General features: G+C 40.8%; 1 protein-coding gene across 1 annotated transcript; it reads right to left on the bottom strand.

Annotated features, from left to right (window-relative positions):
* Nucleotides 1-2,622: 2,622 nt before the first annotated feature.
* LOC117992715 (uncharacterized) lies at nt 2,623-19,592 on the bottom strand. Its single transcript, XM_034980429.2, has 16 exons — nt 19,432-19,592; nt 18,236-18,314; nt 17,447-17,623; nt 16,515-16,623; nt 15,450-15,578; nt 14,869-15,032; nt 13,516-13,627; nt 12,125-12,234; nt 10,468-10,571; nt 9,236-9,512; nt 8,534-8,617; nt 7,357-7,513; nt 6,101-6,229; nt 5,460-5,540; nt 3,461-3,540; nt 2,623-2,745 (listed from the first exon to the last, which is right to left on the bottom strand). The coding sequence occupies exons 1-16, from the start codon at nt 19,491-19,493 to the stop codon at nt 2,716-2,718; spliced, it is 1,884 nt and encodes a 627-aa protein (XP_034836320.1). The 5' UTR covers nt 19,494-19,592; the 3' UTR covers nt 2,623-2,715.
* Nucleotides 19,593-20,227: the final 635 nt, after the last annotated feature.

The following is a 20,227-nucleotide window of genomic DNA, read 5'->3' as shown; positions in this document are numbered from 1 at the left end:
CAATTCTGTAGGTACCTACCTAGAAATGAATAAGCCTATTTTCTGTATCGGAGATCTTTTAAGTCGTTCCCACAAAAGCTATTCACCATTGTAAGGCCGAGTCTGCACCAGACGCCACTTCGGCATTCGCACGAAAATAAAAATTCGATAAAAAATGGACCGACACGTGCCGGAACATTATTCGATAACCGTCGGGGGCGGTATTTAGATCATTGACGACAACCCTAATTTTACTCTTCATACCCTCATTCGAAACTCAACCTTATTATTAGCGACATAGAACACTAATTTAAATAACAGTGTTTGACTACATAGATGTCTTTGCTATCAAAGATAATTGAATTGAATTTGTAATATAAATAGAGTTGAAATTACAATGTATTAGATTTGATGGTTTAACTCAATAGGGCTGTCAAGAGATTTCTCTATTTATTGGTGGGAAAGGCCGCGTGTCAGATCTAACACCAGTTTTAATATTTTCAGGCACGTGTCACGCACGCGTTGGTCTTTGGTAAAAAACTGGACGAGCGTAATTCGCATTTTATTGTCGCATTCTACTTGTTAGTGTAATGTCGTCTTTACAATACTTCTATATATTTTTTGTGGTTACTGATTATTATAACTTGTATGTAATTAGTTGGAAATTGACTGGTTTCGAATGGAGTTACTGGTTTGGAAAGTGGAATTTACAGTTTAAATTGCGTCTCATTTAAAGTCTTTGTTGTAAAATTGTTGGTGAGGGTGGTTAGGCAACATTGACCTGATTGGTTGGCGGATGAGTGAGCTATGGTCATTAGGACACTATAATTTCAATTTTCATCCCTTGTTCACTATCTACCTAGACCTACCTACTTAACTAAAATATCTAAGGCAGTTTTATAAATACTATGTAATACCTGCTTTTTTTTAAAATTTATTTATAATCAAATCATTCGTTGGTGGGGCCGGCGTCAATCGTAAAATTTGATATTCGCAAAACATTCGCCAAATATTGGTGTTTAGGCGGCAATTTGGCCCGCATAAAAGGAAATTCGCTGTAGGTAAACATTCGCCGAATTCCGAATGTGGTGGCTCCACTGCCAACTGGCTCTACGATTTGCCGTTTGGCAAACTTTCGTCAAACTCACCCAAACTCGAAACATTCGCGCAGTGGGACCACTTCATTAGTTCCTAGTTTCCTACTAATGAATGAATGTCAAAATATATTTGACAGTCAGAATGCAATAGAACTTTTCATAATCAATTATATTTTATTTCCACCTGATTTTCTTCAAGTCAACCCCAACATAATTCAAATATCGCAAAATAAACCTATTTTCAGAGCTACAAAAGAAACTAGGTACTTTGGTTTTTACTTTTTTGTGAACATACTAACGCCATCTATAATAAAACTACGTTATTAAATTTGCCGAAATATCCGCGCGCGGCGGTGCAATCGCTACCCGCGGCGCGAAGAATAAACGGATGTGTACAACAAGCCCACTGGGGCCATAAGCCAAGATGGCGGGCCCTAGCCGGTGAAACCCCGGCTAAAAGATCTCCTCCGGGGCACAAAGTTGCCCTGCGCCTCACCCAGGTAAGGAGGCTATGCCTCGAGGTCCGTACCCCGCTTGGGGGTACGAGCCTTGCTTGGGATATTTTTGTATAAATTACCTTTTTATTTATATTATTATAATCCATAATAACCACTATAATTTAAACAATAACTAATTTTATAAAGTTTTGTATCAGTAAAGTACCAACACCATTTCCAAACTTCGTTATAAAATGAAGCTACTAATGCCATCTGTTGGCATTTTCTTTAACTACTAGCTTTAACGGAGGGCTGAAGCGTCTATTTCCGTACACGTGGCGATCACAATAAGTAGCGAAGGCGATATTAAAGCGATGATAATATGATAGGCCTACATCATATTAATAATATCGTTTTATTTACACTGCGACCGGAAATTGCCTTCTTGCATTGAGAAGGGGGCTTAAATCATATTATTTCATATCCATAGAAAAAGAAATCGTTGTAAAACAAGTAATTTAAAAAGTTTTCTAAAAACCTCTGACTGCGGTTTGCACTACATCAGTTATAAAGCAAATTAAAATTCACTATTTCGATTCTTTAAAGAATTTTATGTACTCAGCCCTGATGCTGTAAGGAAATGCATTCCTAAATTTTTTACTTTATTTTTCTGTTGTTTCTATTATTTCATTTTTAGGGTTCCGTAGTAAACAAGGAACCGTTATAGTTTCGCCATGTCCGTCCGTCCGTCCGTCCTCGGTTAATCTCAGAGACTATTAGTGCTAGAAATCTGTAATTTGGCATGGGTATAAATAAATATTAATCACGCCGACAAAGTGGTGAAATAAAATTGTTATAAATATTTTTTTTTAGGGTAGATAGATCCCCTACATGTAAACAGACACCCTGTACACAACCCCCTTGTACAAGACAGATGGACAGACAGACACACTTTCGCATTTATAATATTAGTATGCATTAGGTGCGTTCATTCTGTAGTCTGTACCTACTATATTGAGCCGTTCAACGATCTCAATGATGATTTTATCAGGAAAAGCTGCTTGAAAATAATAATTGCACATTTAATTAAACCAAAATCATTTATTTGAGAACAACAAAAGCTTTGCTTATCACTAAACTTCACATAATATTAAAACTTTATTAGTATTTAACGCGCATGCAAAAATAAGAGGGCTCTTCTTTTAGTCCGAGTCAGACAGCGGGATGCTTTCCTGAGAAATAAAATGACAGTTTATTAGGCGCAACGTACACTAGCCACGTATGAGCCGTGATAGCCTAGTGGTTGAGATGTCGGACCCCTTATCGGGTTCGATTCCGGGCACACACCTCTAACCTCTAACTTTATGGCGCTGTGGTCTTATTAGTGGGAGGTCCCGGGTTCGATTCCTGGCAGGGATTTGGAATTTTATAATTTCTAAATTTCTGGTCTGGTCTGGTGGGAGGCCTCGGCCGTGCCTAGTTACCACCCTACCGGCAAAGCCGTGCCGCCAAGCGATTTAGCGTTCTGGTACGATGCCGTGTAGAAACCGAAGGTTTGATAAAAACTGCCATACTCCTTCCAGGTTAGACCGCTCCCACCTTAGACTGCATTGTCACTTACCATCGGGTGAGATTGCAGTCAAGGGCTTACTTGTATCTGAATTTAAAAAAAAGTTAATATGTGCTTTTTGAGTTACTTAATCAAAAATCAGTATCACTTTGTTTATAGGTGAAAGAAAACCTGCATGACTAATAATTCTCCCTATTGTTTTAAAAGGTGAAGTCTGCCACTCGCACTGGCCACTGGCACTGGACCAGCATAGCCAAACCCTTCTCATTCTGATAGGAAGCTTGTGTTCAGTAGTGAGACAGCGATGATGGATATCTTCTCTTCTTTCCTTTCTAGAATAGGTACGTATATCTCGGTAGGAAGACAGGTCAATTTACCTCAAAATTCCCAATAAATATGTCAGAGTCGTCTGATGGCGGAGACTGGTCGATGCTATCGACGGTTGTTATTTGAGGACCTGGAAAATACCAATGAAAACTTGTACCTACTTATAGTAGGTACGCTTCAGGTATGAGATAGCTTGTTTTCTTTAACTTGATGAGATACTACTTAAATGCTTAAAACCAAATTAAGCGGCTGATACATAGAAATAGTATATAAAACATCATAGCTCTCTGTGGGCTGATAGAAAAACCTAGAGTTTAAAGCGGTGCCATCTATGCTAATGCTGTGGCAACAAATATTATTTTCAACTACTAGCCGCCAGAGAGCGACACTGGAAAAAATGTCCCTTTAAGGAACTATTCCCCACTAGGGGGCGTTAGGCACAGTGTACGTTAAATAATTAATTAATTATTATAATATTACATAGAGCAGAAACAAAGAGGAGTTGGCCTAAGCAACTGTGCACTGTGATTTTCAACTAGGTCCTGACGTCATCACTGTGGGCGGGGCCTTAGTTAGTATGCTGTCTGCGTTCGTCAGGTTCACATATATTGAGACTCGTATTATCGGTGTGTTTTCGCGTTTTTAAGAACAAAAGGATGAAGTGTTGTGTTTTATCGTGTCAAAGTTATTCAGACAGACGTTCTGATGCTATGAATGGTATCACATTTCATTTGTAAGTAATTTTATACGTAATTATTAAAATAGTTCTAGATTATTGACATCTAGTGTGAGATAGCTGAACTATGTAGTGACATCAATATATCGATGTTAGGTCGCTAAGCGAGTAGTTTTGCTACTAACCCGCAGATGGAAAATTGAGAAGTGGGCGGCGTTCCACAACCCCTCACCCCGCAAAATGTCACTCGATATTTCATAGGGAAATCTTAATACAACATCTCCTCTTTGTTTCTGCTCTATGTAATATTACTAGATTACATGATGCACGCGAAAAACAAATGGAACTTTTTGACCCGGAAAATCAAAGAGTTTCCATAGCGGAGTCAATGATGCCTAAAACAACCAATCTTCGGAAGTCCTCAGAAACAGTTGATTACCTACCGATATTGATGTTTTTTTTTAAATTTTTGTTTCAATATATTACCTATTTGAAATCAGAAACCTTTTGAAGCGGGGAAATAATTTTTAATAATATTTTTAAGGTGATTTGATAGACCCAGCCGCGAAAATTCAAATTTTAGTTAGTTTTTCGAAAATAGTAGACTAATCATACATCGAAGGCTAAAAGTTATAAATATTTGGTTACTTTGCCAAAAATGCTATTTTTCTTATAAAAAACAAAGATCAAATACATCGCAAGTATCTGTCAGTTTCGCTCGCACTTACAGGCCGTAGGTAAGTGCGAGCGAAACAGACAGATAACTCGACGACTCAATTTAAAATGCGTCGACTATAGTATGGATTAAGCATAGCATGAGCAAGCATAAGCAGTGATAGCCTAGTGGTTAGGACGTCCGCCTTCTAATCGGAGGTCGGGGGTTCGATCCCGGGCATGCACCTCTAACTTTTCGGAATTATGTGCGATTTAATTAATTAGATATCACTTGCTTTAACGGTGAAGGAAAACATCGTGAGGCAACCTGTGGCCCTACCGCGGTTGTTTGACAGCTACAATGTCACGATCGCAATCATCTCTGATTGGTTAAAGCTCGCTCACTATTGGCCACAATGCATTGTTGCAACAAGAATCGCACAAATTCAGCCAATCAGAACAATTGAGATTGTAATAATGATTGATGCGGGTTTTAGACAATCGCTCCGCTGCATGCCTGAGAGTTCTCCATAATGTTCTCAAAGGTGTGTGAAGTCTACCAATCTGCACATCACACATGGCCAGCGTGGTATAGGTAGGTACTTACTATGGCCAAAACCCTTCACATCTGAGAGGAGACCCGTGCTCTGTAGTGAGCCGGCGATGGGTTGATCATGATGAGATAGTATGGAATATAGTCTACAATAGGTAGTTCTTACCCAATGGAATGCAGCCCATCGGTTCGAACAGATCCAGAGAAATGAAATCCAGAGGCGGCGACGGCGCGCACAATCGATCACCTGCAGACAAATCTAATAACAATAAACTAATTAGTGGGAGCAGGAGGAGCAGAGGATTCGAGCGTCAAAACACAACAACGTCACAGTGAAATTGAATAAATTGATCTTAAGCTGGAGTTTCAATATCCTAATCCTACTAATCATGCAAGATGCAGGGATAAGATCAGAAATGAGGAGATCCGCAGGAGAACCAAGGTCACTGACATAGCCCAAACTATTAGCAAGCTGAAGTGGCAGTGGGCAGGTCATGCCTGTCGTAGAGGCGATGGCCGTTGGAGCCGGAAAGTCCTTGAGTGGAGACCGCGTTTAAGCAAGCGTAGTGTGGGACGCCCTCCAGCACGATGGACCGACGATATAAAGAGGCTGGTGGGAAGTGGCTGGATGAGGAAGGCTGAGGACCGGGTGTGGTGACGCTCTTAGGGCCTATGTCCAACAGTGGACGTCCACAGACTGATGATGATGATGATGAAGGGGTGAAACAGGGGTTTGAAATTTTTGTAGTCCACGCGGACGAAGTCGCGAGCAAAAGCTAGTCAACAGATGAGAATGTTTGTAATTACCAGATCTCAAGTTCTGTTCATCAAATCCAGCATCTTCCATACGCTGCTGCAAGGGTTCCAAGCACGGCAACGTGGCTTCAACTGCCGCAGAAGAATGGCTAGAACACGGACCTAAATTCGGCTCCACAGCTGAAAATTAAAACGATGCCTTTGGTGACACAGAACATTTTTAGGGTTCCGTACCTGAAGGGTGCCAACTGGGCCCTATTACTTATTATTAAGCCTCCGCTGCCCGTCCGTCCCTCCGTCTGTCTATCAGCAGGCTGTAACTCATGAACTAGGTAGGGTTGAAATATTCCCTTAGTGTTTAGGTATTTCCATTGCTGCTATAACAATAAATAAATAAGAGTTTCAAAAAGGCTGCCATGTTAATTAAAATAAAATTAAAACCGGCCAAGTGCGAGTCAAGTTCGCGCAACGAGGGTTCCTTATACTACAATCGTATTTTATCGACATTTTGCATGATAAATCAAAAACTATTATGCCTAAAAATAAATAAAAATCTGTTTTAGAATGTACAAATAAAGCCCTTTCATATCATACCCTACTTGGTATAGTAATCTTACTTTGAAAGTTGAACACCGTACACTTAACAAAATAATGTTTAAATTCTCGCTCATGTACTAGATGGCGCTATACGGCGTTATGTTGCGCTAAAGTTTAGGTGTTTATGAGATATATGTATCAGTACACCACGATTTTCTAATTAGACAGACAGATAATGATCCTATAAGGGTTCCGACAAATATTTATATTTGTTAAATTTTTGAGAGCGTTTGTGACTTTTGTCATGTATACGCTTCATAAAGGTAATATTAATATATCACTAGCGACCCGCCCCGGCTTCGCATGGGTGGCAAATGGCAATGTAGATACTTATGTAGTGTTCTGTGTCACTTTCATACTAATATTAAAATGCGACCACCGCCACCTCCGTCTCGTTTTATTGCGCCGTGCGCGTAATATTTGTTAATTTTCGATGGAAGCTTGATTTCTTCCGACATTTTGTTCAAATATCGTCATATTTCAACAAATCAACACAAACCAATATTAAATTATACCTATAAACCTTCCTCTTGAATCACTCTATCTATTGGTGAAAACCGCATTAAAATCCGTTGCGTAGTTTAAAAGATCTTCGCGTTCATACATACAGACAGCGAGAAGAGACTTTATTTTATACTATGTAGAGCAGAGATAATTCATAAATAAATGACCTCTGGTATGGATTCCACGTCTATTACCTAGTAACTTACCATCAGATGGGATGTCAGTGTGGTACTCATAGTGCGGTTCTTCCACAGATAACTGCAGCCTGCCCCCCGGCTGGATCTTCGGGACGACGGTCGCCACCACCGGCACTCGGATCTGAACAGCGCCGCTGACCTCTGGTGTGGATTCCACGTCTATTACCTTGTAAATAATATTATGTTCGAGCATTGTAGTAGGGGAAGGCACATACTAAAATTACTCTGTCAACGATTACATAACAGACAAGATAAGAAATGAATCGGACAAAAATAATATTGTAAGGTATCTGTAATTAAAATTAATGCCCCACCTAGGACGCGGCATTGACTTTGAGTCACACCTGACTGACGCTAGAGGTCAACAAACGTTGCGTAAGTAGGGCACTCGGAGTCAATGCCGCGTCGTAGGCCGGACAATGACCCGAGTTTTGGACGCTATAACTACTTTGCTGGTTTGAAAAATACTAAATCACTGAAACTACAAAATGGGGCAAATGGTTATTGGTATTGGATTGTGCTTAGTTAGTATAACAATAACGCTAAGTTTTGGCTAGCGTTCTGGTTACACCCTGCATTTTAAACTTTTAAAAATACAAGATTTTTTTAAATTTTTTTTCAGTATCCTGTCTTCGTTTTTACTAGCGCTCTGGTTACACCTTGTATTATTTCTTTTTCACCCAGAAAGAGGGGTGTGGTGTAGTATGTCTGTATGAGATCTTTCACGTGAAAAGCCTTTTCATGTGCTACCTGTGATTGGTCCATCACTAGTCTAAGTCACTTTACTACTATACTTAATATAGTACACTTTAATAGTACCTATACTTTATTGGTTGATGTAGATATAGCAAAATATTTTTTTTTTTTTTTTTATTCAGATACAAGTTAGCCCTTGACTGCAATCTCACCTGATGGTAAGTGATGATGCAGTCTAAGATGATAGCGGGCTAACCTGGAAGGGATATGGCAGTTTTTATTAAACCCGTACCCCTTTCGTTTCTACACGGCATCGTACCGGAACGCTAAATCGCTTGGCGGCACGGCTTTGCCGGTAGGGTGGTAACTAGCCACGGCCGAAGCCTCCCACCAGACCAGACCAGAAATTTAGAAATTATAAAATTCCAAACCCCTGCCAGGGGTTTGGAATTTTATAATTTCTAAATATTAAAATATTTATATTATATACCCGCGATTCATTGGAATTTCCTTCGGTTCCAAGGATTACTTTTCCACCGATTCTAAAGTCTTCTACTGTTGCAGGCACAAGCATCTGGAAAATGGAAACATTTCAAACAACAATTACTTTAGAAACTATTTCGAGAACTGTACAATATTATTTCCGACTAGCTGATGCCCGCGACTTCGTCCGCGTGGATTTAGGTTTTCAAAAATCCTGTGGGAACTCTTTAATTTTCCGGGATAAAAAGTAGCCTATATCCTTCCCCAGAATGTAAGCTAACTCTGTACCAAATTTCATCATAATCGGTTAAACCCGTGGGCCGTGAAAAGCTAGCAGACAGACAGACAGACACTTTCGCATTTATAATAATAAAGTAAGTATGCAAGTACGGATGTCACTCAGAAATAATGTAGCTTTCTACTGGTGAAAGAATTTTCAAAATTGGTTCAGTTGTTCTAGAGATTACCCCCCCACAAACAAACTTACAAACTTTACCACAAACACAAAACAAACAAAATTGACAGCTTACCTTATCATCTATAGCTTCCATAAAGTTTCAAACAGCCGTACTCAGAGTCGCTTAATCGTTACTTAAGTTTAGTTAAAACGAGACAGAGCTACATATATCTCTCACATAAATCTGTCTCGTTTTAACTCAATCATAAGTAACCATTAGCGACTCTGAGTACCGCGGTAAGTTGGACAAACCTGTTTAGCCCCGGGAAGCTTCGCATCAATAACCTTCACAAGAACTGCCGCACCATTATCAGACTTCAGCAAAGCGAATGGAGTCTGCCCTGTTGCTAAAGCCACGCCCATATGGTAGGTTTTTATGGTGTCAACGATCACACCATTGCCTCCCCATAGACCCTCGATCCATCCTTGTTCTGGCTTTATTTCCCATTGGGGTTGGAAACATTGAGCTTCTGTTTGGGGTAAGTATGGTCCAACTGATGAGGTTACTTCGCATTGCTCGGATTGCGTTCTGGAAACAAAATATGTAGTTATTTAAAGTTACCTATATTGTATGTTAATTACACTAAAATCGCATATGGGTGACCCTATAGATTCAGCTGGTGCTTAATGGAATTATATTATTCACACTATTCTACATTATCACTACTAACATTTTTTTTTATTTTTTTTTATTCAGATACAAGTTAGCCCTTGACTGCAATCTCACCTGGTGGTAAGTGATGATGCAGTCTAAGATGATAGCGGGCTAACCTGGAAGGGGTATGGCAGTTTTTATTAAACCCATACCCCTTTGGTTTCTACACGGCATCGTACCGGAACGCTAAATCGCTTGGCGGCACGGCTTTGCCGGTAGGGTGGTAACTAGCCACGGCCGAAGCCTCCCACCAGACCAGACCAGAAATTTAGAAATTATAAAATTCCAAACCCCTGCCAGGAATCGAACCCGGGACCTCCCACTATTAAGACCACAGCGCTCACCACTGCGCTTTTATGTGCAACGCTACATAAGTTAGTTTTAACGGTTACTACAAATAGGTTCAACATAACGGTTGAACCTATTTCGACGGGACTTTCACAGAAAAGTTGAGGATTAACCATAGGCCACTTATTTAATCGACTTTAAAAAAAGGAGGAGTTGTGTTTTTCTACCTATCTCACAAAAATCTCCGAGATTTCTGAACCGATTTGGGTAATCTTTTTTTAATCAATAAAGAAACTTTGCGACATTGTCCCATAAAAAAATTGGATTCCAACTCCTCAATCCTGATGCTGCAGGGAACTTGACCACCAAAACTGATGGGATTTAGAAACTGTCGATTATAAATTAATATTTGAGGCACGTCTTTTTTTATTAATTATAGGTGCACGCTTGACCACGATCACACCTGATGGGAGGTGATGATGTGGCCTAAGATGGGACACGTTTGCCTAGAATGTGCCTATTCATTCCAATAAAAACCTACCTCGAGGATTCAGCTTTCATTTCAGCAACTGATCGAGGAACCACGCGCGGGGCGGTTTTGTTTCTACCAACTGTCGTGGTCGCGGTGCTTTCCTCTGGATGAGCCTGTATTAAAAAAGCTGACAATTTTACTAAGTATCTACTACTATATTTTTATAATTTTTTATAGTGTTTCACCTACACTTGAAGGAAATTTTCTAAATAATTTTTAAATACACATCAAAAATTGCGAACCGGCAGGAATCGAACCCGCGTCTCCTGGGATCGCGCCCGATGCTCTAACCACTAAGCTTACAGCCCGCTTACTGCCAGTGACGAAATTTGTGATGTGTATGCTCACTCAGTACTGAAGCGACTGTTTCTGCCATCTAGTAGCGACATCTTTTTGCAGTTATCGAAACTACTACTAACTACTACTGAAATTTAGCCTACTTAACCGTTAAATGATTAAAACTAGCTGTCTTTTTTATCTGGAAATATGACAACCAAAGTGAAGATGACCATGAAACTTAACCTATGTCATCATCATCATGATCAACCCATCACCGGCTCACTACAGAGCACCGGTCTCCTCTCAGAGTGAGAAGGGGTTTGGCCATAGTCTACCACGCTGGCCATGTGCGGATTGGTAGACTTCACACACCTTTGAGAACATTATGGAGAACTCTCCGGCATGCAGGTTTCCTCACGATGTTTTCCTTCACCGTTAAAGCAAGTGATATTTGATTAATTAAAACGCACATAACTCCGAAAAGTTAGAGGTGCGTGCCCGGGATCGAACCCCCGACCTCCGATTAGAAGGCGGACGTCCTAACCACTAGGTTATCACAGCATGCTATCAGGGGTTACTTTTACTTTATCGTTAAATGATAAAAACTAGCTGTCTTTTTTATCTGGAAATATGGAAGATGAACATGAAACTTACGTATGTACGGCTAGTTATTATTAGTAGAGCTTTCCTCCAAGCAGTTCTTTTCTTCTTGCCGTTGGGTTGTACCTACTTAAATGGTGATAATAAAACTTACGGTGAATACAGACCAGGGTTGTTACGGATGGGGATTATTAGAAGTTCCCATCCGCGGATGCGGATGCAGGTGCGGATGTCTGAATCAATGCCAATGTTCCGCATTTGCGGATGCGGATGCAAACATCCTTAAGACCCCTGTTGTGTACCATTGTAAATTTTTTGATTGGTCAGTTAGCGAAGATATATCAACTAGCAAGGCACGCGCCACTTTGGCTCTGCCCACTTTATTTGCAGGTCGTTACTTGCTGCAAGATGTGGATGTGGATGTGGATGTCTAAATTATTAATGCGAATATTCCGCAGGTGCGGAATATCTGTGACACTAATCTGTGCGTGACACCCTTGATACAGAGTACAGACTGGGGAAGTGCATTATGCAGGCTTGGCATTTAGAAAAGTCCTAAATCAAAAGAAGAAGAATGAGAAAGAGTGCTATGAAGTTAGGCGATTTGCTTGTGCGGTGAGATAATCATACCTATAGTACGCGACAGATCGAGATGGCAGTCGGCGTGGAGACGCCCCGCACAGCCCCCGCGATAACCCGGTGCGGGATTGTGCGGGTGGCGTGCCGGTGTGCGGAGCGTCCTCCGCCTTATACCCCGATTGCCAGCTCGACCTGTCACGTATTATACCTTGTTTTTATGGCACACTAGGTTCGACTGCTGGTTGAAGCCCCTCATACAAATGTTGCACCGATAAGGGCGTTCGTTGGTGTGAGTAAACAGGTGGTTACGGAGGTTGCCTGAAAGAAACAAAGTCAAAGTCAAAGTCAAATCATTTACAGACCTATTCAGAATAGGTAACATTGTATTATCGATATAAATGACAAGATATGGTCAAGCGAACAAAATTTTTCATGGTTTTGGTACAAAATAAGTAAATCAGCGCCACCTCTTAGATAGGCACTAATGAACGACCCGTTTGAAATCCAGACGTCATTCACTGAGGTTGCATTGGCGCTAAAGCACCACTGAGTCGGTGCCATTTTGTTTGTTCAATAGCCCTGTCTATACGAAGTAATATATAAGTCAATAATGGATACTTATTGACTGTCACTTGTTGGATTTTTAATGATGTATCAAATGGTAATAATTAATTAGGTACGTAAACATAAAACTAAGGCGCTGTCCTAATTGACAACATCAAGTGACCAACTTTAAAAAAGCAATTAGTGTGGAAGAGAGATTGGTATATTAACGCTCAGGTAAGTTTTTATTTTTATTATGAACTAGATGATGCCCGCGACTTCGTCCACGTGGATTTTGTTTTTTTTTAAATCCCATGGGAACTCTTTGATTTTTCGGGATAAAAAGTTGCCTATATAAATTTCCGGGATGGAAGCAATTGTACCAAATTCCATATAAATCGGTTAAACGCGATCCGTTTAACCGATTTATATGTATTATATGTCTTTAAGAATCCCGTGGGAACTCTTGATTTTCCGGGATAAATAGTAGCATAATATGTCCTTCTCCGGGATGTAAGCTAACTCCCTGCCTGCGTCTCCGTTTACGCTTAGACTTAGTCGTGCTGATGGGAACACCTCCGTTTAAATATACAAGCCACGACGCTGTAAACTGCACGATTTTTTATCGTCACGACATAGTAGGAACGCGTCCTTATGGGTTGTGTCTGCCCAAGCCTGGGCGAGGCCACAACACTGCGGTGCGACATCGCATCGACAAAGCGATGCCGCATCGCAATGCGATGCGTTGACGCAATGCAAAAACTTCATCGCTTACGGCATCGTACGAGAAAACTACTATCAATTTCTAGTGAGCCATGAGCCGCACTACACGTATCCTTACTTCTACTTTCGTAAAGACGCACACACAGCACAGAATGGCACACAGAGAGGTGTGGACGCCGACTGAACGGGAATACGTCATCGCATCGCACCGCAGCGGAAATTTGCACAGTGCATTGTGCGACGTCGTAGATTTTTACGACCCGACGTCGCATCGCAGTGTTGTGACATGTGGCCAATAAAGGATACGAATAGGAAGGATATGAAAAGGGAAACCTTTCTGGTGGAATCCTTTGGGACAGATGTGGCACTTGTAGGGTTTCTCGTTGGAGTGAGTCTTGCGGTGGGAGATAAGGGTGGAGACACGATTAAACGTTTTGTTGCATACCTGATTTAAACAAAATGTATTTTAGCCATTGCGCACGGTCGACTAGTCGCCCGACTACTCAGCCGAGAATGTTGCCGTGCCTATGCGCACGCAGTCGCCGCAACTCTGTGAATTTCGGATTCGATCGGTCGCCGTCAACCGGGTTGCCGGGCGACTAGTCGACCGTGCGTAATGGCTCTTAGTACCTACCTACTTCGGTAAGTTTACGGATCTCGTTGGTAGGGGAAGGGGCCCGAATATCGGATACTTTTTGTAAAATTAGGCAAAAAATATTAAACGTAACCTTAAACACGTAATACACGTAATTCTGGTCTCATGCACTATATTAATTTCAAACAAGTTAGACTATCGTAGCAAAATTATATATATATCAGTTTAAGAAGAAATTCGTCTCAACCAAGTAGGCTCCCAATATCAGATATCCGATAACCTCAGTATCGGATATCCGATATTAGGTACGAGTAGGTACCCTACTTTAAACAGTAAACAAAAGACATACAATAGTTGTTTTGAATATAATGAACACAAGAAACGGCGACGTTTTATAGGCTATTACTACTTTCTAATATGAATATTAAATTAATATACGAGTGCTTACAATATTTTCAAAGATATCGCTCAGCATAAACCTGCTCCCATGAGCTTGTTCCAAACTCAAAGTAGGTACGCTCTATAGAATACTAGCGACCCGCCCCGGCTTCGCATGGGTGCAATGTAGATACTAATGTGGTGTCATTGAGGTGTATTTGCCTCGGAAACTCTCAAATGAGAGGATTTTTTTTTACCTAATTCACATTATTTCAATTTCTCTAGGGATCTGTAATTTTTTGAGAACTAAACTATAGCTATAAACCTTCCTCTTGAATCACTCTATCTATTGGTGAAAAACCGCATTAAAATCCGTTGCGTAGTTTAAAAGATCTACGCGTTCATACATACAGACAGCGGGAAGCGACTTTATTGTATACTATGTAGAGATAGAGATGTCAGCCCTGTGACCTGTCCTACATGAAAAAAATATATTTCGATAGATAGGTACAATAATTATAATAATACTAGCGTATTTACCCCCTTAGGGATTGAATTTTCAAAAATCCTTTCTTAATAGCTATCTGCATGCTAAAGTTCAGCCCGATCCGTCCAGTGGCTTGAGCTATGCGTTGATAGATATTCAGTCAGTCAGCCAATCAATCAGTTACCTAGTCAGCTTTCCCTTGTTGTATATACATAAGATTACGTACCTCGCATGCATAAGGTCTCGCAGCAGAATGTATGGCGCGATGCTGACTGAGTGTGGAGAGCTGCCTGAAGCTCTTGGAGCAAGAGTCACAGTGGAAGTTCCTCTCGTCCGTATGAGTTGGCAGATGACGCATCAGCGTGTACTGATGTTGGAACTCACGACCACCTGGTGGATACGGCTGCAGTAAGGACTTAGAAAAACAATGACTAGAAGACCCCCGACCACTGATTAGAAGGCGGATGTCCTGACCACTAGGCTATGACAGCTTATCTTCTTCTAAATATATAAAAGAAAAGCGTGACTGACTAACTGACTGACTGACTGATCTGTCAACGCACAGCTAAAACTACTGGACGGATCGGTCTGAAATTTGGTATGCAGATAGCTATTATGACGTAGGCATCCGCTAAGAAAGGAATTTTGAAAATTCAATCCCTAAGGGGTGAAATAGGGGTTTGTTTGTGTAGTCCACGCGGACAAAGTTGCGAGCATAAGCTAGTTAAATATAAATAATATATTTAAAAAGTCTCAGTCCAAGGCCCTCCGAGCGAAGCGAGCTGTGCTGTAATAGTAGGTACTAACAAATTCCACAATCCCATAGCTTCACCGTTCTGCCATGACGCTTCACGTACTTCACGTAATGCAGTCTCGAGCGTGGATCGGACTTGTCCACCTTACAGGCGACGCGGCCCTTGGAATGGTTCGAAGAGCCTGCGTAAAAATAGTAGTACAATAAGAGTTTTTCATGTGGGAGGCTTCGGCTACGGCTAGTTACCATTTTACCAAGAAAAAAAAAATTAATTGAACGTTGTCGTAGGTAGGTACGACACCGCATTACGCGTAGAAACAGCTTTATTATGGAAGACTTTTTGACGACCTCCCTGGCGCAGTGGTGAGCGCTGTGGTCTTAATAGTGGGAGGTCCCGGGTTCGATTCCTGGCAGGGGTTTGGAATTTCATAATTTCTAAATTTCTGGTCTGGTCTGGTGGGAGGCTTCGGCCGTGGCTAGTTACCACCCTACCGGCAAAGCCGTGCCGCCAAGCGATTTAGCGTTCTGGTACGATGCCGTGTAGAAACCAAAGGGTTTAATAAAAACTGCCATACCCCTTCCAGGGTAGCCCGCTATCATCTTAGACTGTATCATCACTTACCACCAGGTGAGATTGCAGTCATGGGCTAACTTGTATCTGAATAAAAAAAAAAAAAAGACTAGCTGATGCCCAGGACTTCGTAATTGCCAAATTTCATGATTCTAAGTCAACGAGAAGTAGGTATAGCCTATAGGTTTCTTGACAGACAAAGTGTAAGGTGTATAAGGGTTCCTTTTCCTTAACCCTAAAAATGTTACATTGATGATTGAAGAAAAGATGCATCGTTTAGCGTTCACCCTGCTGCAATGTGTCTAACTTTATTGTGTGACATTATATTATAAGTAGATATACATATAATATCTTACACGGCTTTACTCATGTGTTTAGTCGACGTTAGCCCGACTAGTTTCGAACCTATCCGAGGTCCTTTTTCAAAGGGAATCAGTTCGCGCACGCGTCGCGGTTAAGACTGCGCGCCGCGCGCGCCGCTGCTCGCACAGTCCGTTGTGACGGTGGCTGAGGTGGGGTGCCATTATATTATGTGACATTATCTTACGGGAACTGGGTCCTTCAGTAGAAGTCGAAGACACAGGATCGGGCTCCACACTCTTCCTTTCAAAAATTAATCCTTTTTTTGATTCCAGCATGGAAATGCGGTCGACTTCCTAAAAAACAAATTGAAAAATATAAAAGGAAAAGCTGACTGACTGACTGACTGACTGATCTATCAACGCACAGCTCAAACTACTGGACGGATCGGGCTGAAATTTGGCATGCAGATAGCTCTTATGACGTAGGCATCCACTAAGAAAGGATTTTTGAAAATTCAACCTCTAAGGGGGTGAAATAAGGGGTTGAAATTTGTGTAGTCCACGCGGACGAAGTCACGAGCATAAGCTAGTTAAATAATATAACGACCTCGTCACCGCTATGAAGCGAGCTATGCCTGGGTATCTCTGTCAGGGATAAAATTGGGAAAGATGAAATTCGCATAGACTAATAACTACCAACAGCTCAAAGGATTAGCTAGCTGAAGTGGCAGTGGGCACGTCATGTCTGACGCACAATCGACGGCCGATGGGGCAGACGTGTCCTGGAGTGCAAACTGTGACGTCGTGGACCGGCGATGGGTTTATAATGATGAAGATGAATTTGAATTGAATGAAGACCAAATATGGAGGCGATCATTATCCTCACCAAAGTCGTAATTAAAAAGTTCAGTCCAAAAGTTGTAGCTATTCAGGAGCCCACTTTGCCTAAATTCTACAGACATAACCCATAACTGAGTAGATTCCTGCGGTACCTAGTGGAGCGGTTCGGGAGGATGGTGATGACGTAACGCGAAAACATAGTGATTCGTCAACTTGTGAAAACTGTCGCCCCTCCCCCACCGCTCCACTACCACTTATGGCTTCTTTTAGACTACCTCATCACTTACCATCGGGTGAGCAAAAATTTCTCATCAGATTAAAAAAAAGTGTGTAGTACCTTCATTTCCTTCCGAAGTGCAGCATCCAGATCTTTCCCGAAGCTCGTCTGGCCTGTGGTGTCGAAACCGGGTTCGGAGATCAGGGAAGCGATGCCATCTTCCTCCGTCCACGCAAAGCTTGTCTGCTCTGCGCCTTCAGGGAAGAATCCGTCTCGGAACAGACGAGGTACCTCCAGCTAAAAAAATCACATCTCTACATAGGCGATTTGAGCTGCATTTTTATTATCTCAGTCAACCAGAAGGCTATACCTATATCTATTATAATCTTTATCTATGTATATTTTGAAAGGAACTATTTTGAAGAGATAGAAGCTGACTGACTAACTGACTGATCCAACAACGCACAGCACAGACTACTAAATGGATCGTGTTGAAATTTTTCTTTAAAGAATATTAGCCATGCTAATCATGAATAATATTCCTGTTTCCCCTCCAACTAAGCGTAAAGCTTTTGCTAGGAGTAGATACGACAATAGTGCAACGGGTGGGGTTTGAACTGCTGACCTTTCGGATGTCAGTCATTGAGGCTCTATTTGGCATTACGACGTAGACATCCGAAAATCAAGAATGGATTTTTGAAAATTCAATACCGAAAGGGTTTAAAATTTGTTCGACGCGGACGAAGTTGCAGGAATAATCTATTAAAAAATACGTTGCTTTTTGTTTTGTATGGGAGCACATGACATAATATTATGTCGTAGATAATCGTATTCTCACGGATGACGGATAGAACTCGGATGACGGAAGTGCAGAGCGTAATCGCCGTAAGGATACGACGTGGTACTTACATCATTCCTTCCAGAGTTCGAACCCATCGGCTCAAAATATTTCTTGTCATACTTGTCTATCAGGCAAACTTCGCGAATACTGGAAAAGCACCATAGAAACTCAAAATGAAGGAATTTATTAAAGGACATGTATGACTGAACAATTAACCAGCCAAGTGCGAGTCAGACTCGCGCACTGAGGGTTCCGTACTCGGGTATTTTTTTCGACATTTTGCACGATAAATCAAAAACTATTATGCATAAAAATAAATGACAATCTTTTTTAGAATGTGTAGGTAAAGCCCTTTCATATTATGATACCCCACTTGGTACGAGTATAGTTATCTTACTTTGAAAATTGAAAATACATTTTAATTGTTTTTTGTGTTGTAACCACAAATTCACGGTTTTCGGATTTATTCCTTTACGTGTGCTATAAGACCTAACTAAATACCTTTCATGATTATAGGGCAACGGGAAGTAGCCTATAGGTTTTCTTGACAGACACGACGGACAGACGGACAGACAGACAGACAACGAAGTGATCCTATAAGGATTCCTTTTTTCCTTTTGAGGTACGGAACTTTAAAATTTAAAAACACAACTGTCCTGCCAAAAACACAGTATTTTAAAATGGCGCCATACAGCCACCATCAATTAAGGATCCAATTTTTCCAAATAAATTATAGCCAGTGTCGCTGGGGATGATGTAAGGATTTAAGGATTCTAACGATACCCCACACATCAAAATCTGCTCAGGCATTTAGAAGTTATCCATACTATCCTTACTTAATTTTACAAATGTGAAAGTGTGTCTGTCTGCTAGCTTTTCACTTCCCAACTGTTCAACCGATTTTGATAAAATTTGGTAGGTACAAAGTTAGCTTATGTCCCGGAGAAGGACATAGGCTACTTTTTATCCCGGAAAATTAAAGAGTTCCGAACGGATTAAAAAAACGTAATTCCACGCGGACGAAGTCGCGGGCATCATCTAGTGGTGAAATAAATGTGGAATAAAGAAACTTCTGTAGGGGACATTTTCATTTTAAGTGACACAGGTTTTAAATTCGATCGAATTAAATAAAATGTTTATTACTGTTACCAAAACTGTATAAAGGGATGTTAAATTAAACAAATTTTCTGTTTTAATTAAAACGAAAATTTAAATTCAGGTAGGCTCAGCTCGGGTGAAACTTGAAAATAAACGAAAATCGGACCTTATTATCTCATCTCCAGGCCGCATCAGGCTGCTTTCTTTTATTTCCTCGTCGGAAAACATTGATTTTGTTTAATTTCAATTATTTTTCGACAAAAAACACACGCGCGTCAAACTTTCCTTTTTTCCTGACACCGTCTATTATTTTTCACGATTTTTCATTATTTTTGTTTCTATGGCTACGGTTCGAAATTTGCCCTTATTTTTTTTTCGAATAGAAAAAGAACAAAGCGTCCGGTGAAGTGTCAATTAACTGGCTGTTTAAAAAAATATGTAACCTCATTTGAACTTATTGAGGTCAACGCCCTCTAAAATGCGCTGCGTTCAGAAATACATTTTTTTAAATAAAATAACAAAAAATTATCAAATAATTTTAACCAGGCAGGTACGTTTAAAAACATTATTTTTAAATATTAAATTATTTTTTATTAGAATTCGGTTAAAAATTGGTTTCACTCGGCAACATCTGATTGTTTTTATTTATTACTAGCTGATGCCCGCGAATTCGTCCGCGTGGATTTAGGTTTTAAAAAAAATCCCGTGGAAACTCTTTGGTTTTCCAGGATAAAAGTAGCCCATGTCACTCTCCAGTCTCCGGTCTTTAACAATATCCATGCAATAATAATCACGTCGATCCGTTGCACTCGTTGTGCCTCTCTGGCTCTACCCACCTTCTCCACTCCTGTTCCGCTGGCAAGTTACATACCGATTTCTAAGCCCAATGCAAATAGGAATGTTAGTAGAATTAGGAAGCGAGCGGCATCGCTTCGGTTTAGTCGTTCCTTTTTCCAACAGAC

This window comes from Maniola hyperantus, chromosome 22 (assembly GCF_902806685.2).
Source record: "Maniola hyperantus chromosome 22, iAphHyp1.2, whole genome shotgun sequence".
Taxonomy (NCBI): Eukaryota; Metazoa; Arthropoda; class Insecta; order Lepidoptera; family Nymphalidae; genus Maniola; species Maniola hyperantus.
The sequence above is the reverse complement of the archived record's forward strand: the minus strand, read 5'-3'. Positions and strand labels throughout refer to the sequence as shown.